Genomic DNA, 18,116 nt, shown 5'->3' with positions numbered 1-18,116 from the left:
GCACGTTACAATATCACATGCACACGACACGCCTGAAGTCCACCTGAAGATTGCACAAAGCGTGATTGCGGAGAGAAAATCTACTAACAAGCTTCCAATTCCTCGGTTATTGCTATCTATGGATAGATTAAGAAAATCTACTAACAAGCTTTCCAATTCCTCGGTTATTGCTATCTATGGATAGATTAGCCAGGGCAGCCTACCTCCAAGTCCATGGTGTTGATCGATGCTGAAGAGACGGACGCGTTCATTATTTTCTTAACTTTATGGGGGGTGCTGGATGGCTAAAATACACATTAATTGCACAGATATTAACAAATAAATACATGATATTCAATAAAAAAAAAAAAAGCATGGATAAGATTTATTCATGTTTTCTTTTTATTTATTTTTAGCGATTGGCAAAAATTTTTCTGTGATTAATCACGATTAATCACCATTAAAAAAAACTTATGTTTTTAATATATTTTATAATGTAATAATTTCACAGTATATTTTAAATATTTGTCTAACAGTTAGGGAATATACAGAAATTGAATAAAGTTATCAAACAGTTTGCACTGCATACATTTTAAATTATGTATAGATTAATTCTTATTAAAGTTACAAAAGTTCTTTAGTCAAGAGCAGTGAGTAATTTCCTCTGTTCCCTTTGTTCTTTGATCAACTTTACTGACAGAAAGCTTCATTGGCTGCTGTCCCTTTAAGATCTGCCGCTGCTGACAGAGACACGGATCTCACACGCGCCTCATTTTCTCACAACTTTTTACGTTCATTTAAGACTTTATTTAACTCATTTAAGACTGCTCAGTCTGCTCTTATGAGGATACTCGACAAAACTGACATTTTGGCATAATTGCACGTGTTCAAGTCGAAAGAGAACTCGATTCTGGTCTTTCTGTGCGTCGTGTGTGTGTCTTGAATGGTTTAAAAGCATTTGCATGAATACGAGCGCATCATATAATGTGACGCCAGCCAAAGGATGACCGGAAAAAACTGATGCTGTGTTAATTGCGTTAAATATTTACCACTGAGTCTTCTCCTCCCATTTCTACCAGTGATGCTTATCCAACTTCCCAACTACTACCTGTACAGACGTCAACAGTGCAACTGGGTTGTTGGTTGCCAGGTTGAGCTCACAAATGGGTTGAAATTTGTATGAAGTGTTGATTGTGTGAGTAGGATGCGTTTAATACAAGATCTGGCAATCGGACAACCTTGGAATAATAAATTGATGTGGTTATTCATATAACGAGGTTTGGGCCATAAAAATTACGGGAGTTTCAAGGGAGAAATAACAAAACGGGAGGAGGGTGGGAGATGGGTGTGAAACACAGGAGACTCCGGGGGAAAACAGGAGTGTTGATAGGTATGCACATTAGCTTGTTTGAATTGGAAACTGTTTACCTGCCGCCTGCGTTCTGCGCATGTTGCTAGCGCGTGATGTCACACACTTGCGCACAGCATAGAATTACCGCGAGAGCGTTTAGAGAGCCGACTGCTTTGTAAGATTACGAATAGCTCTCGCTGTAATTTGATGCCCCTACGGATCGGGCCCATTGTTACCGATACCCGATCTAAAATTTTATTACATATCGGAGCCGATACCCGAAACAAATATCGGATCAGAGCATCCCTACTATTGACATGCATTGCGTTTCTAAATTATAGAAAAATTGGGCACACAATGTTAATGTTTAGCCTACTTTGCTTAAATTTGATGCAAAAATAGAAGCCTACATTTGTTTCAGTTCTAAAGTTGTAATGTAATTTCAGCATTGTGATTATGAATTCGTTTAACTACAATGTTTCACTTGAATTTATCTGCTACCAGCTCTCAATCGCTCTCAATGAGCCGCAGTGCAGCGTCAGATTACGCAATAGAGATAATAAACTGACACTTTTCAAAGTCTGTGATTATTGCGCCACTTAGCGGTAAAAGGCAGCAAATACACATCCCCAATTTTACCGCCGCAGGAATGGCGTTTTATTCTGGTTGAGTAACAAGTGTACTTTTAAGAATTCCATGTGCAGGCCCAAATCACTCTTTGCTATAGTTAACAATCTCACTAATCCACCACAACATGTTATTTCTGGCTCTGCAGTGCTTGTGAATAGCTTTTCTCAATTCTTTTCAGACAAATTGAAGTCAATTGAATCCATTACCAAAGACACCAAAGTGACTCAAATGTTCATTTGATGTAAGCTGATTCAGCTCATTCAACAAACTCTGTCTGCTTTCACTCTGACTACCTCTGCTGCCATAAGTGATCTAATTATGAAGTTTAATTCCAAATCCTGCCAGCTTATATCTAATATCTAATTTAACATTCTTAAGCAAAATACTTGAAAAAGTTGTGGCTTCACAACTGAGATCATACTTAGATCCTAATGGTCTTTTTGAACCTGTTCAGTCAGGATTTCACCCATCTCATAGCACTGAAACTGCTCTTCTTGGTGTGGTTAACCCTCTGGGGACCAAAGGTGTTTTTGGGGCCCTTGAGATGTTCTGACATGCCTTGACATTTGTGCTTTTTTTCAGTTATTTATAAACATGTTAATGGAAAGGTGTAAATTTACTCTATATAGCACAAACAGGGCTACCATAATATGCGAGCAACGTGTATGTAGATGTTTGTATTTTTAAGAGAATAATGTTTATGCGTGGTTATTGGAAAAAATAAAAATGAAAGTTGCTGAAATAAGACCACAAAACACATATTAAAGGTGCTATAAGCGATCTCGGTTGGCGTAACCCTTTTGTTGATGTTTGAATTATTATCAAACAAAACGGAGGCTAGCTAGACCCTCCCTCCTCCTCATCCGCGCACTAACCCCCGAACCCCACCCCCACATCATTCTTGTCGGTTATTGGCTGGAACAGTTTGTTATGTTTCGTGGTGCGGGTCGCTCTGTTTGTTGCTCAGTTTGTTTTTGCTGCAGTTTGTGGAGCGTGGGCTGTCTGCAGAGACCGTGTTTTTTTACAGTGTGTTCAGGGGACAGGCAGCTAGCGGATAGTGAGGAGATGTTTGCAGTATGTGAAAAAAAATGTTTTAGCCTAAAAAACGCGTGAGATCGCTTATAGCACCTTTAAATATGTGTCCACAAGACTTTTGACTAATGGATGTTGTCGCTTCGAGTTCTGGCTCCAAAATTATGTGAAAATAGTCTTGCTTTATCGTTCACAAAAAAAAAATACATTGATTTAAATGGTGTAAAACAGGTTTTGCTTGGAAAGCCAATATGCGAGGGGGGCGTGAAGGAGGAGTGGTTTACACCTGAGAATACAATGTCCCACCCATTATGTGTAATGAGCCATTCATTCAGGTGTGACACTGACTGAGCCACAATGCAAGGACAAAAGATATATTTAGAAGAAGACTTATATTGACCATTTAAGATTTCGCTTACATCTATCTTGTAAATATGTTTTGCTATTTTATTAAAAAGGTTACAATTACAACAATAATTACAATTTCAACAATATTTCAAGTGTACTCTTTCTTTGTAAAAAAAAAAAAAAGGTTATAGGCCTACATTTTATCATATGTATTCATTAGTTTGAATATAGCCAACATTGGAACATCTAACATCTTAGTCTGTGACTTTATTTTTGACAAAAATAGTATTTTATATATATATATATATATATAGATATGAGCAGAATTTGCTAAACAAAAGCTTATTTGATGTGGCAGTATATTCTACAGTAAAAACTGTACCCAAATCTAGTCAACAAAATGTTGTCTTTCATACTTCGCCTGACTGTAACGTTGTTTTTATGAAATATTAGGGCATATAAATGTTAATTTGCAGTTTAATAAGTTGCTTATACAAATACATTTTATTTCAACATATTTCAGTCGATTTTTACTCAGTAGGCTATAGCAAAGCAGTTTATTCTTTTACACACAGACGCGTGATTCATATTTAGACTAAACAGTCTTTACAAATATGTACCCTTCATTCATCTCACAGAAACGCGATTCATATTATAGAAACACGATTCATCTTTTTGCGGTTTACATAGGCCTACACTAACGTTATTCCATAACGTTATTCCACATTAACACTTGAGAAAAGATAACAGCCTACCTCACTCCTCAGCGGGATCTGCTCCTCATATCAGGAGATATTGCTCCTCATATCAGCACTGTTCTGAGGAAACTTTTCTCCATAAGGTAGGCTATATTATGCCTCACTCGCGGCGCTTTGTTTACAGCTGATGTGGGCGTTTCACAGGTCTGAAATGGTTCTCAGAATTTGCGTTTGAATAGCACGCGCTCTCCGGGGAGTGGTCAAATTACTTTTGAATGGCTCGTAATGAGCTCGACTGGAATCGCTCTCTTTTTATACAGATTACAGAAGCTGAGAATATTTGTTTTTTATATAAATTACTTCATTTTAAAGATGCGATCTCAAGCTTTATGCCCGTGGGTCTGTTTGCCTGTTTGACTGAATTTTCAACTGAGTTATAGATCATTTTCGAACGCGTTTCAAATGGGAGTTTACTGACAGAGAGAAGGCAGAAATCGCATCATGTTAATTTTTCTTTATTTGTCAAAAAGCAAAACACTTTATTTTTATTGTGAGTATACAGAAAAAAAATAGAAACTGAACAGGATCGATTGATGTATTACACGAAAATGAAAGGTTCAAAATTAACAGAGCATTTTGTGTTTATTTTTCATTGCAAAAAAAAAAAACGAGGGTCCCCAGAGGGTTAATGACATTCTTCTGTCCATGGATATGTGTTGGTCCTATGTTCATGGTTGCATAGCAACGACAGACGCCACGGGAGAGCAAGCGCTTGTGGAAATGAGAAAGCGGTGCGAACTGCGCTCTCCATGATGACGAGGAAGTATCAGCAAAGAATTAAAGGGGCATTCCACCCATAGGAACATTGTTTTTTATTGAAAGTGGGTCATATATGTAGTCGAAATGTAAAATAAATTTTGAATTTGGTGCCTTCGTGACCGAGGAAAGACAAAAAATAACTTCAGGACGCATTTGTATGAAAGACAACAACTCCCACAATGCACCACATTGCACAGCTCCGCAAGCCACTCCCACTAATCCAGAACAGCGCATATCTGCCTATAAGAGAAATCACTCTTCCGTCTACAAGGCTAGCTACCACCAGAGCTTGAAATTCATTTCACACAAAATGTCTAGTTAGTTGGCGAACTCATTAGTGCATTACTCGTTTGTATTTCTTTCGAAAAGGTGAATTATTGCATGGTACCGGGATGTTCAGTCAGAACATATGCGGTGCGAAACTAGGATAGTTCACAACACAAACGTCCGTGTCCTCGTCTGATTCAGAGATTTCGTCCAGGATAAATTGTCATCGTTGAAATTCTTTGCCGCAGACGGACTCTATCTCTGTGTTCGTAGTTGCATCTTACAGTCTATGAGTTGCATAGTGAGATCACTGGCGCCACCAGTCCTCCCTAACTCGAGCCAGTCCGGGCTCCTCGTCCGCGGCAGGCAGGTCTTCTGCCTCGGCTGCTCTTCGCTATAATGTGGCTTGTAAAGGTAGCCACAAACACCTGATTCAAGCATCAGACTTCCGAAATCATCTTCTTCTATATCATATTGAGTACTCTCCTCCGCTAGTGTCATAACTGTACATCTGTCTCCACAGCGTCTGTTAGCTTAGCTTCAAAAAAGATGGAGGATATTGCTTTCAGTTTCAGAGAGTAAAGTCCCACCCACTGATCTGTAATAGGTCTGTAGCATGAGCGGGTCCCGCCCCCTAGGAAAGATGAGGAACTAGTGCTTGTAGTCTCAATAGAAATCCCCCCCTCTTACACTTCCTCCGACAATGACGCAAAATGACGATTTTTGCGTCATTGTGGGAGGAAGTGTAAGAGGTAAATAACGGATTTCTCCCGTCTCAGGGGAAAATGAGAGAGTGTTGCACGACCATTCAATAGTTTGACTGGGTTTCTAACAATGCAAAGCTTAGTGCAAATGGGTGGAGTGTCCCTTTAATTGATTTCTAGACCCTTGCATTAGCTTTACTACTAGCTATATTTATGGAGATGAGAAATAAAAAGCCGTCATTATGTCATTAATATCAGTCTGTCAGAAAAGCAGTTCTAGGCTAACTCTTGGCTGGATAACTCTTAGCAGGTTTAAAAAGCCCTTTTAAAATTAAAGCTGCAGTCGGCAAGTCTGGCAGATTGAGTGGACTTAGCCAAAATTTTGAATGTTTACAACTCTCATGCCCCTCCCCCACTACCAACGAGCACCCGCCCATCGTCAGTGTGTGTGTACCTGATTTTCTGTGAACGCGTCCGTCTCTTCAGCATCGATCAACACCATGGACTCGGAGGTAGGCTGCCCTGCCCCTGGCTAATCTATCCATAGATAGCAATAACCGAGGAATTGGAAGCTTGTTAGTAGATTTTCTCTCCGCCATCACGCTTCATACAATCTTCAGGCGAACTTCAGGCGTGTCGTGTGCATGTGATAATGATATTGTAACGTGTGCGTCTGCGCGAGGGAGAGGGAATCTGACGCGTGTGCACGACCTGTGATTGACAGTCAGATCTCACACCCCCCTGCGCTGATTGGACCCGATGAGACGGGAGCGGTGGATTTTTGCAAAACAAATAACACGCTCCAGGTGGAGTTAGAAGCTCGGGTTTTTTTCTAAAACCACCTTATTTATGTTGTTCTGTCGGATTATAGTGTCAATTTCACTGAATTTGATCAAAAAAATGTTGCCGACGGCAGCTTTAAATATGAATGCAGTTTTGGATTAAATAAATGTACAGTCAAGTCAATTAAAACCTGTATTGTTTGGTAACACTACAATAAGAGACCATTCATTAACATAACTTAATGCGTTATCAAACTTCAACACATTGAGTGAAGAATATATTTTTACAACATTAATTAATGTTTGTGAATGTTATTTAATACAAACACTTGATTGGTCATGTTTGTTCACTTCATTCATTGTGCATTAAATAATGTTAACAGAAATAATGTTAACTTTTGATTTTAAAAATGTATTTTTAAATTAACCCCAAGGAGAATAATTGCGACAGTATATAACTATTGTTTTTTGTTATGTCATTTTATCTTATGTTATCTAACAAATGGAATCTTATTGTGAAGTGTTTTTAATACTACAGTTTCCATCGTTGTAACCGTGATATACACTTTAATATATGTAAATTTAATATAAATTAAGCTTTGGTACCGAGAACCGTGGATTTTCACTGGTATTGGTACTGAATACTGAAATTTTGGTACCGTGACAACACTAAATACATACATGGACTTCAATTTCATTGCTATGCTGATGATATTCAAATTTACCTTACCACTAGCTCTGATAGGCCATCCCTGCCCGACTAACTTACTGCATGTAACAGGGATATCAAGCATTGGATGTCCCCAAATTTCCTCAAGTTAAATAATAAGACAATTGAAATATTGATGATTGGCTCTGCTGCCTCAGTCAAAAGGATGGACCGGTCCTTTGATATTGATGGAGTTCATGTTAAGCCTTCTTCATCCATCCGTAACCTTGGTGTTGTATTTGACTCAACTCTTTTTTCTCTTATATTTCTTCTGTTGTTAAAAACTCCTTCCATTCCATTTTTGTAATATTGCACATCTTCAATCTTCTCTAGCTGATGCTGACACCTTAATTCATGCATCAGTCGATTACAGTGTGTTCTCACATCGACCAGGAATTCTGCTCACACTACTCCTCTGCTCATCACTGGTTACCAGTCCCTATAGCCCGGTCCCTTAGATCAGCTGAACTTGTTTTTTTTTTGTCCACTGTAGGTGGAAGTTCATTTAGTGGTAATGCTCCTAAATTATGGAATTCACTACCCCTTACACTTCATTATATCTCATCTATGGCTACCTTCAAGACTCAGCTAAAAACATATCTAATTAACATGTACTTTGGATAATGTGGCTATATGTATCCTTATGTGTTTGTAATGTGTGTGTGGGTGTGTAAATGTATTGTAATGTACAATGTAAAGTGACCTTGAGCTATGGAAAGGCGCTATATACATAAAACTTCTAAGTACCTCAAAATGTTGAGTTGACAGTTTGGATTCTTCAGTCCAGCGCTGAGCAGCTTCACTCCTGAATCCTGCAGGTCATTGTTACTCAGGTCCAGCTCTCTCAGGGAGGAGTTTGATGATTGTAGAACTGAAGCCACAGTTTCACAGTGTTGATCAGTGAGATTACAGGATGTTAATCTGAAAAAAAGAAAGGACTCTTGTTAAAAGGTTATGATCAGTCAAGAGCTTGTTAATGATGGAGAAGCTTCTGAACACTGGAGAGACGTTAGAGAGCGGGAAGGCCTGGGTTGCACTTATATTTTACATTACATACACTAATATGTTCTTACAGTGTACTTACTTTAGAAAGTACTGGGTAATATAAGGTTACTGCATGGGTTAAGGTTAGGTTTAGGGGTAGGGGTAGGTTCATGGTTAGTACCTAGTTAGTACCCAGTTATTGTAATTACTATTATAACATATTAATTAGTTTATGTAATAAGTACATAGTATGTACAAGAGGAAAATTACTCTAAAATAAATAATAAAAATAAATGTGCTACCAAGGCCTGAAAACGAATGCCGAGGTTGCTTTGTTTCTGCTCGATATGCAAATAACATTGTTTTTTTGCTGTTTTAAAGAACCAAGGTATGATGTTGTTGTTGCTGAAGCACAGCCGTTTCATACATTTTACTCAAACTGTCTGATGCACTAGCTGTTAGATGTTGCGTGTGTATGGTAACCAGATTTCTCTTGCCGGTATACAAGATGGGATGGACAGGCAAATTATTTTTTATTTTTATCTATTTTTTTAATAAGAAGGATCATAAAGACATTGGTTCTATTTAGTTCTGCCCTGAAAAAGCTTTTTCACATAACAGATGTTCAATAGCCTAGTCCACAAGACAAAATACAAACACAAAATACAAGACAAATTACATAGGCTTGATTTTTAATATTGTGTGTCATTACCTGAATGATCCACAACTGTTTTTTTGTTTTGTTTTTTGTAATGGCTGTTCATGAGTCCCTTGTTTGTCCCGAACAGTTAAACTGCACAATGGTCTTTAGAAAAAAATCCCTCAGTTCCTGCACATTCTTTGCTTTTCCAGAACATATTTGACTCCTTACTAGCAGTGACTATAATTGTGAGATCCATTTTTTCACACTGGTGACAACTGAGGAACTTGTACACAACTATAACAAATGCTGCAGACATTTAGTGATGCTCAAGAAGGAAGCATCTGTTAAGAGCCAGGGGGTTAAACTTTTGAACTTGATTGTTCGTGCACTGTAAACCCAGATTTTGTTTCTAATTAAACTTACGAGTAATCATTACTTATTCTTTTATGTTTAGTAAAAACCTGCTATCATTACTAAACAACATTAGTTGTTTGCACTATTTAGCTGAAAGATTTATTGCACTAATCATGTTAAGCTGAGATAACTCGCTATGTTAAGCTTCTGTAAGGGAGGGGTGTGGCCTATTTAAACAGGTGACAGTGCGCAGAGTGCGCCATTTAAAGTTTGAACCGAAGAGTCGAACATTACCAGCTTAACTTATTACTAAACAGACTGACTTTATTTCTGTCAGACGTCTACAAAAGATCTTGTTGAGAATCAACAGAGGTTTAGATGGTGATTATTTATTGTTTCATTTGTAGTCACCATGATGGTGAAAGGTGTTGGCTTTAGTTGGGCTCTTGCCTTTGATATTTAAACATTATATTTTCTCTGGCTGCTTTAACTGTGAGTTTAAAGGCACAATAGTTATAGCAAAAAGCCAAGAATAAAGTGATCAATTGACTATAACTGCCTATTGATGTTGTTATCAATAGAGATTGTAAGTCACTAAAGTCAGTAGCACTTGACTTTTCCTGTGATTTTACAGCAGGAAATCCAACAGAATTGTATATAAATCTCATCACTTGCAATGCATGCTGGGTACCCAATAGTAAACCTATTATCCTAAACCATGTAAATACAACATAACATGTTTAGTTTCAGCTTGTGTAAAAACTAAAGTGGTATAAGGCAACGGGTTTCCTCGCGATTTGCGAGTAAAGTCAACTAATTCGGGTTAAGAGTGTGTAAATTGTTCTTTTTTTTTTTTAAAGTTAATTAATTAAGTCCTGCCCTTCAGAGGCTAAATAAGATATTAGCATGTAAAACAAAATAAGAAAATTTAAACATCACAATTTAAAGCATTACCTTGCAGATTCTGAAAGATGTATAATAGGTAAACGTATGACTGCAACTATACATTGCAATCATTTTGTAAGGGTTAAAATATTAATTTAAGAGCTCAGTGTTGAGACCTTTCACCGGAATTTGATTGAGAGGCGACCTGACCAATCATAATGCAGATATCCGCCATTTTTGTCCAACAAACAAACCAAACCAGTTAGTAGATTAAAGTCTAGTGGACTTGAACTTGAAAAATGGTGTGTATTGATTTCTTTTTGCAGTTTTGATGTTCATTCATGTTTAATTTGTGCTATAACTAGAAGAGATAATCAGTTCACGTGCTGCTTGAACTGAGGCGCTACACATTAAAGTGTCAGTCATGTTTGAAATTACTGAGACTTTATTTCACACCAACCTAATTTTTCTATGCTCATAAATTATAATTTTCTATGCAAATTCACTTCCTTACAAAATCACCCCAATTATTCTAGACTGATTAATTCTATTCAAATAGAGCTATTCAAATCAACTGGTGAAACTGTTTCAATATAGCAATATATATAGGAGAAAAACGAAATATTTCTAAGTTTTTTCCAATATCGTGCAGCCCTAATTCATACTATATATATCATATATTTTTAACGGTTGAAAAAGAATATTCTAATTCAAATGTAGTGCCTCCTCGAAAGGTACACAATTGCGGACCCACCATGAGTGTTGTGTAAACAGTTATTTCAGCGTTTAATGGGAAACATTTTAAATGGCAACAGAAAACTAGGCAATTGGAGTGAAGAAGATACCTTTTCATTATTAACTTTACTGTCCAAAAAGTCCATATAGAGAAAAAAAACTTGATAGTACTTGGCAATATAAAATGAGGATGTGCAATGCAAGAGCCTTCATGTAAACAGGTTGCATGCAGCGTTCGTCCAATCAATGAATGTGTATTTTTATGTATTTTTATGTTTTTCTAAGGTATTTCTAATATGTTTCTAATATATTTTTGGTATGTTTCTAATATATTTCTAATATTTTTTTCTAATATATTTTTGTATTACGTATGTTGGTATATATATATATTTTTTTTTTTTGTCTGTTTTTCTTGATGTAATTGCATTTTCACTTGATTGGTCATGTGATTAATCATGGATATATGTGATCATGTGATCATACATGGCTGTATATATGGAGGTGTGTCTCCCCACTTCTTTCATGTCTGATGAAGGGCTTGGGCCCGAAACGTCACAAGTTGGTGAGCAACTATTAAATTGCTAAGGAGCATTCTCTGGTGTGCGGACTCATTGTTCATCTTTAATAATTAGTTATAAAACAGATAGTTCTGGACCTTGATTCTGAATGGTTGAGCCGTGTTCTAAGCCATAGTAAATTACTCTACAAGGACTCAAGCCATCCAAGTCACATAACATTTTCAGTGTTCTTATCACGGTTACAGTACCATAGCATTAAGGCCCGGACTAGTAGGCTCAGAGACAGTTTCTGGTCAATCCTGTTCCTGGAGTACCCACAGCACTGCACATTTTCAAATTCAACTCATCAGCTAGTTAGTTTTCACTCCAAGACCTCTAATATGTATGTTAGATAAGAGAGACATTAAAAATGTACAGTGCTGGGATTGAAAACCACTGACCTAAATCAAGATGTTTCTTATTTTAATACATCATCACCGCAACTAGATATATGAAGTAGCCTAATTTTAAAAGTGTGATTTCTAGACCAGGAAAATGAATATATTTTTCAAAAAATGCTTAATCCTTATCCAGCAAATTCTGAACAATGGAAAAGTCATGTAAATTCATTGGTTGAAAAGATATTCAGCTTTTAAAACTTCAGAAATGTAATTACTTGGATTTCAATTATAATTACAAATTAAAATAATTATTTTAAATATTTTAATCTGTACTGTAGACACTTCAAATTTATGTAAATAAAAAATTAATTAAAGCGCATTCAGCTAAACTATTAGCCTACTTGAGAGGAATTATGTTCATATTTCAAATCAGTTGATATTATGTTTATATATTCACACTCACAGAGCTTTTCTGCAGTTCCTCAGAGCAGGTAACAGTCTCCTTCGACCCTCTTGTGATGATATGATGTTTTTAAGGTCAAACTCATCCATCACCTTTTCTGACATTAAGATCAAGTTTGCCAAAGTTGAACATTGTGCAAGAGAAAGGTTTTGGTTTCTTGTTCCAGATTGTAAAAATGCCTGCATTTCTTCAACAAGAGAACTATCCTTCATCTCAATCAAGCAGTGACACAGATTCATCCATCTTTCAGGGCTGACAATGTCTTCTGGACTTTCTGTGTTTTCGTGATTTTTAAGGTTTTGGATTATGTCTTTGCTCCATGGGTTTTTCTCTGTGCGAATCAGCAGATCCTTTAAGAGTCTCTGATTGGACTTCAGCGAGATGCCATGAAGGAATCGAAGGAACAGATCCAGGTGTCCATTTTTACTTCTCAAGGCTTTATTCATTGCTCCCTTCAGAAACACATCCAGAGGAACAATCTCACACTGAGTTCTGGACTTTCCTGTCAGGAACATTTTCATAACTTCACTCTTCTTGTATAAATAACAGAGAAACACATACAGTGCTGCAAAAAACTCCTGAAAGCTCAGATGTACAAAGCTGTAAACCTTCCTGTGATAAATCACAGATTCCTCCCTAAAGATCTCAGTGCAAATCCCAGAATACACTGAGGCGTCCGTGACGTCTATGCCGCTCTCAATCAGGTCCTCCTCATAGAACATCACATTGCCCTTCATCAGCTGATTGAAAGCCAGTTCAGCAAGTTTCACAATCACTTCTCTGTTGGACTGTAGGACTTTCTCTGGATCCCTCTCTTCATACTTCTGGTTCCTCATACTAGTCTGAATGAGGAGGAAGTGTATGTACATTTCAGTCAGAGTTTGAGGGATTTCTGCACTGAGATCTTGTTTCAGGATGTTTTGAAGCACAGTGGCTGAGATCCAGCAGAAGACGGGTATGTGGCACATGATGTGGAGGCTTCTTGCTCTTCTGATGTGTGAGATGATTCTGCCGGCTTGATCCTCATCACTGATTCTCTTCCTGAAATATTCCTCCTTCTGAGGGTCATTGAATCCCTGAATTTCTGTCACACGGTTGATGTATTTTGAGGGGATCTGATTGGCTGCTGCTGGTCTGGTGGTGATCCAGATGAGAGCAGAGGGAAGCAGATCTCCTTTCATGAGGTTTGACATCAACACACCCACTGATGAAGACTCAGTCACATCAGAAACTTTCTCACTGTCTGAAAACATCAGTGTGATTCTGCTCTCATCCAGACCATCAAAGATGAACACAACTGTACGTTCATCATAAATCTTTGAGTCCAGATCTTGAAGTTCAGGATGAAAGTCCAGCAGAAGTCTGTGAAGACTGTACTGATGATCTTTAATCAAGTTCAGCTCTCTAAATGGAAGCACAAACATGAAATCTACACCTTCATTGGCTTTTCCCTCGGCCCAGTCCAGAATGAACTTCTGCACAGAGACGGTTTTTCCAATTCCAGCGATGCCTTTAGTAAGAACAGTCTTGATTTTGTCTTTCTTCTCTCTTCTCTTCTCCTCATATCCTAGTTCAGCTGAAGGATCAAAGATGTCATTGCAGTTGATTGGAGTGTCTTGGAGGGTCTTGTAACTTTTCTCCATCTGTAACACCTCATGTTCTTCATTCACTCCTTCACTCTCTCCCTCTATGATGTACAGCTGTGTGTAAATCCTGTTCAGGAGGGTCTGATTCTCTTGTAGTTTGATTCCCTCAAATAAGCGCTCATACTTGTTCTTCATGCTGGTTTTGTGCTGGTCTTTGACTCTCTGCAGATCATCATGCACTGGCTGGTGAGAGTCGAGCTGCAGGGCTGCTTCTGTGTCATGATGACTGATGTGTTTCTGACAGGAGGAGGATGTGCTGGTCTGACGGGACACATCTCTGATCTGGTCAGTTCTCCCACCACTGAAAACACATTAAGATGAACAGAGACACAAAAACCTCTGTTAAAATAAATATAAAAACCATACTACATGTAGATTCTGACTTCCTAATGTATTACATGGAGATCCTCAGAGTTCTCGCACAGATTTTATTTACCCATTTTTCCAACAAACTGTTAATGAATTATGCACATCAGGCATTTGGGGGCAGATAATGACCTGCATATTAAAAATAATGAGACATCAATATTTCAGTAGTCAAAATGTTCGAATAAAAGAGAAAGGCGGCTAAAATTCTTAACCAGATTTACCAGAAACCATTATTTTAAAATATCACAGAAACACTGAAATGAAGAAAAAGCAGTGTTCATGTGAAATGATTACATGTAATTGATTTACTTGTAAATGCTGACAGTAGTGGTGGGCGATACTGCAAATTTCGGTATCGATCCGATACCAAGTAAATACAGGGCCAGTATCGCCGATATCGATACCGATACCAATACTTTTTCATTTTAAAAGCATGCACTTGAACTTGCACTTTCCTGTGCTAGAGCAGTGTGTCATGATTTATGAGGTGAATGCATCATTAATATGCTATATAATTTTTTATAATGAACAGTTTAATTTTATGACAGTATATTATTAAACAAAAATGCATTTCCTTTATTTGTTAAAGGGCACATATTATGCCCCTTTTTACAAGATGTAATAGTGGTCTTGGGTGTCCCCAGAATGTATTTGTGAAGTTTCAGCACAAAATACCCCACAGTTAATTTATTATAACCATTTGAAAATGTCCATTTTGGGGCCTGTTTTAAAAAGAGCTGTTTTGGTGTGTACCACCTTAAATGTAAATGAGCTGCATATCCCCGCCCTGCTTTTGGATGAGGGCGTAACTCCTATGGCAATAAACAGTCGGTAGAAGCAGAATGCTGAGAGTGAGAGACCCGCTGTTCTGTATAGGTTTCAGACCTGCGTGAAGTTGGACCCCCACCCAACGCAAAACGTCGTCAAACTATGCTCAATCGTTTGTGCTCCGTTTGTGCTGTAAAAATTTTCGTTTGTGCTGTTTCGATTTTTTAGATATTAAAATAATATTTTTAGGTCATTCTGAGGTCACTCAGCCCCCCCACATGCTGCAAATTCACCCAAAATAGTCTCGATCGTTTGTGCTTCGTTTGTGCTGGTTTGTGCCGTTGGTCAGTCTGAGGTCACTCAGCCCCCCACATGCTCCAAATTCACCCAAAATTGTCTTGTTCATTTGTGCTTCGTTTGTGCTGGTTTGTGCCGGTAAAATTTTCGTTTGTGCTGCATTGGGTTTTAAAATATTATACATTAAATTATTGTTGATGACGTCACCACCCCCCCCCCCCCCCCCCACATGCTTCAAATTCACCCAAAATAGATGCAATCGTTTGTGCTCCGTTTGTGCTGGTTTGTGCTGTAAAAAGTTTCGTTTGTGCTGCTTTGTTTTTTTAGATTAAAAATGATATTTTTAGGTCATTCTGAGGTCACTCAGCCCCCCCCCCCCCCCCACATGCTCCAAATTCACCAAAAATAGTCTCGTTCGTTTGTGCTTCGTTTGTGCTTCGTTTGTGCTGGTTTGTGCCGGTAAAATTTTCGTTTGTGCTGCGTTGGGTTTTAAAATATCAGAAATTGAATTATAGACGATGACGTCACCAGCCCCCCCACAAATTTACCCAAAATATGCTCAATCGTTTGTGCTTCTTTTGTGCTGGTACAATTTTCGTTTGTGCTGCATCGGCCTTTAAAATATTAGACACTGAATGAAAGCGAATTATAGACAGTGACTTCACCAGCCCCCCACCTGTATCTTCATGAACGCACCACAGAGAAATGCACATTTCATACAATAGCAGAGAGCAGTCTGTTTTCTTTCGTTTTGAATTGTTCTGTTTTAAAGTAGACATGTCTGTGATGCAAGTAGGCGAGTGAACAAACATCTCCGCAAGTGGCTCGGAATCCCACCAAGCTTCATGTCAGTAGGGCTATACACCAGGTCTGGTCAGGTACAACTACCCCTATCATCAGTGGTGGAAGAGTTTAAGGTGGCAAAGTGCCGGGTTGTGATGATGTACCAAGACTCCAGTGATGAAAAAGTCAGAAGAGCAGGCGTCACTACGAGATCAGGACGCAAATTGGCGGCTGACACATCAGTGGCGCAAGCTGAAAGCGCATTGAAGCTGAAGGACATCATCGGGAACCCATGCGTAGGGAGGCAAGGACTCGGATCCACCCACTTCCAGCAGTTGGGAAAAGCAGACCCAAGGCAGAGGAGGGACATGATTCAAGCCGAGGTCCGACACCTGGAGGAAGAAAGGCGCAGGTCTAGGGCCGTCGAACTTGGAGCACAAGGTGCCTGGACAAAGTGGGACCTGCCGAAGCGGAAGATCACGTGGCCTGAGATCTGGAGACTGGAGCCCTTTCGCATCTCCTTCCTGCTCCGTTCAGTGTACGACACCCTTCCATCACCAACAAACCTCCACAGATGGGGAATGAGGGAGGACCCATTGTGTAGGCTATGCGGAGGTAGGTGAACAATGGCGCACATACTGGCAGGATGCAAAACAGCTCTTAGCCAAGGAAGATACAGGTTGCGCCATGACAAGGTTCTCAGTGCACTGGCTGACATCTTGGAGCAGGAGAGGCAGAAAAAGTACAGTACAAGGCCAGCGACATCCATTCAGTTCATCAGAGAAGGGGAGAAACCACCAGCCCCCAAGAAGACAAAAAAGAGCCTCTTGCAAGCAGCACAATCCTGTGAGATGAGGGTGGACCTGGGAAGGAAGCTAGTCTTCCTACAGGTTGTGCAAACACCGCTGAGGCCGGACGTGGTCTTATGGTCTGAGGAGGCAAGGAAGATAATCTTGGTTGAACTGACGGTCCCGTGGGAATACGGGTGCGAGGAGGCCTATGAGCGGAGAGCCACCAAGTATCAGGACCTTGTTGAGCAGTGCAGGGCCAAAGGGTGGCAGACATGGCTATTCCCGGTTGAAGTCGGGTGTAGGGGTTTCCCGGCGCAGTCTGTGTGGAAGACACTCACAGCTCTGGGTATAGCAGGAAGGGAGAGGAAGGCAGCTGTTCGTAGGTTGGGTGAGGCAGCAGAGAGAGTGTCTTGCTGGCTCTGGAGTAGGAGGGAGGAGTTGAGCTGGGGGCCAGGAGGAGGTGGGCAGTGACTGGCCATCACTGCCGACCCGCCAACTGGAGGGTGTTGTGGTCCAGGGTCGAAACACCCCGTGAAAGTTGGACGCCACCTGACGACATCTTCTCCAGGCTGAAAGCTACAGTCATGCACTACAGTCAGTGACTGAGTTAGACAGCATCAGTATAGATGTATCCAATAGTAAATAGGTATTTATTGAATTATTTTATTTAGTGAACCGTTATGGATCATCAGATATCAGTGAGAGCGCGACTCTCAGAGCGACAACACTCATGGAGATAATGTGCTTTTGTTTGGTTGGTAACATAGGCGTAACTTGCGGGTGGGACATGTCCTCACCACTTTTTGTGTATGGAGTGTGGGCACCGGCAGAAACATAAATCGGTGCCTATGGGTGGGATTATAGACTGATCGTTATAGTTGTGCCGCCACCTCGTCTACTGACCATGAAACAGACATTTCTTTTTTTAGGTTGCGTGCGACGGTCATTTAAAAAAGTTGTGCGGACAAATGATCCTGCGGTGGCTGTTGCTGACTAATTAAATCCGCCGGGTTTGGCATCTCGTGTCGCAAATCCAATGACGCTGCAGTGAAGATCCTCTCTGACCATCTGCAGTGTTTACACGTCACATTTTAGTCTCGGTACGGCTCGCTTGGAACCTCAACCGAGGCGGTACTAAAAAGTACCAGGTACTAGAAACTTTACACAGTGGAAATCCCCCA

The 18,116-nt window shown here is 39.5% G+C and overlaps 1 protein-coding gene across 1 annotated transcript in view; it reads right to left on the bottom strand.

Annotated features, from left to right (window-relative positions):
• The window catches only part of LOC311295365 (uncharacterized protein), an 87,161-nt gene that overhangs the window by 54,876 nt on the left and 14,169 nt on the right, over nt 1–18,116 (bottom strand). Inside the window, exons 3-4 of the mRNA XM_084416715.1 lie at nt 12,282–14,228; nt 8,067–8,240 (exon numbers count right to left, since the gene is read on the bottom strand). Of these exons, the coding sequence (XP_084272841.1) occupies nt 8,067–8,240; nt 12,282–14,228 (2,121 nt within the window). The remainder of the gene's footprint in view (nt 1–8,066; nt 8,241–12,281; nt 14,229–18,116) is intronic.

This window comes from Rutilus rutilus (genome assembly GCF_951802725.1).
Source record: "Rutilus rutilus genome assembly, chromosome: 1".
Lineage (NCBI taxonomy): Eukaryota > Metazoa > Chordata > Actinopteri > Cypriniformes > Leuciscidae > Rutilus > Rutilus rutilus.
The sequence above is the reverse complement of the archived record's forward strand: the minus strand, read 5'-3'. Positions and strand labels throughout refer to the sequence as shown.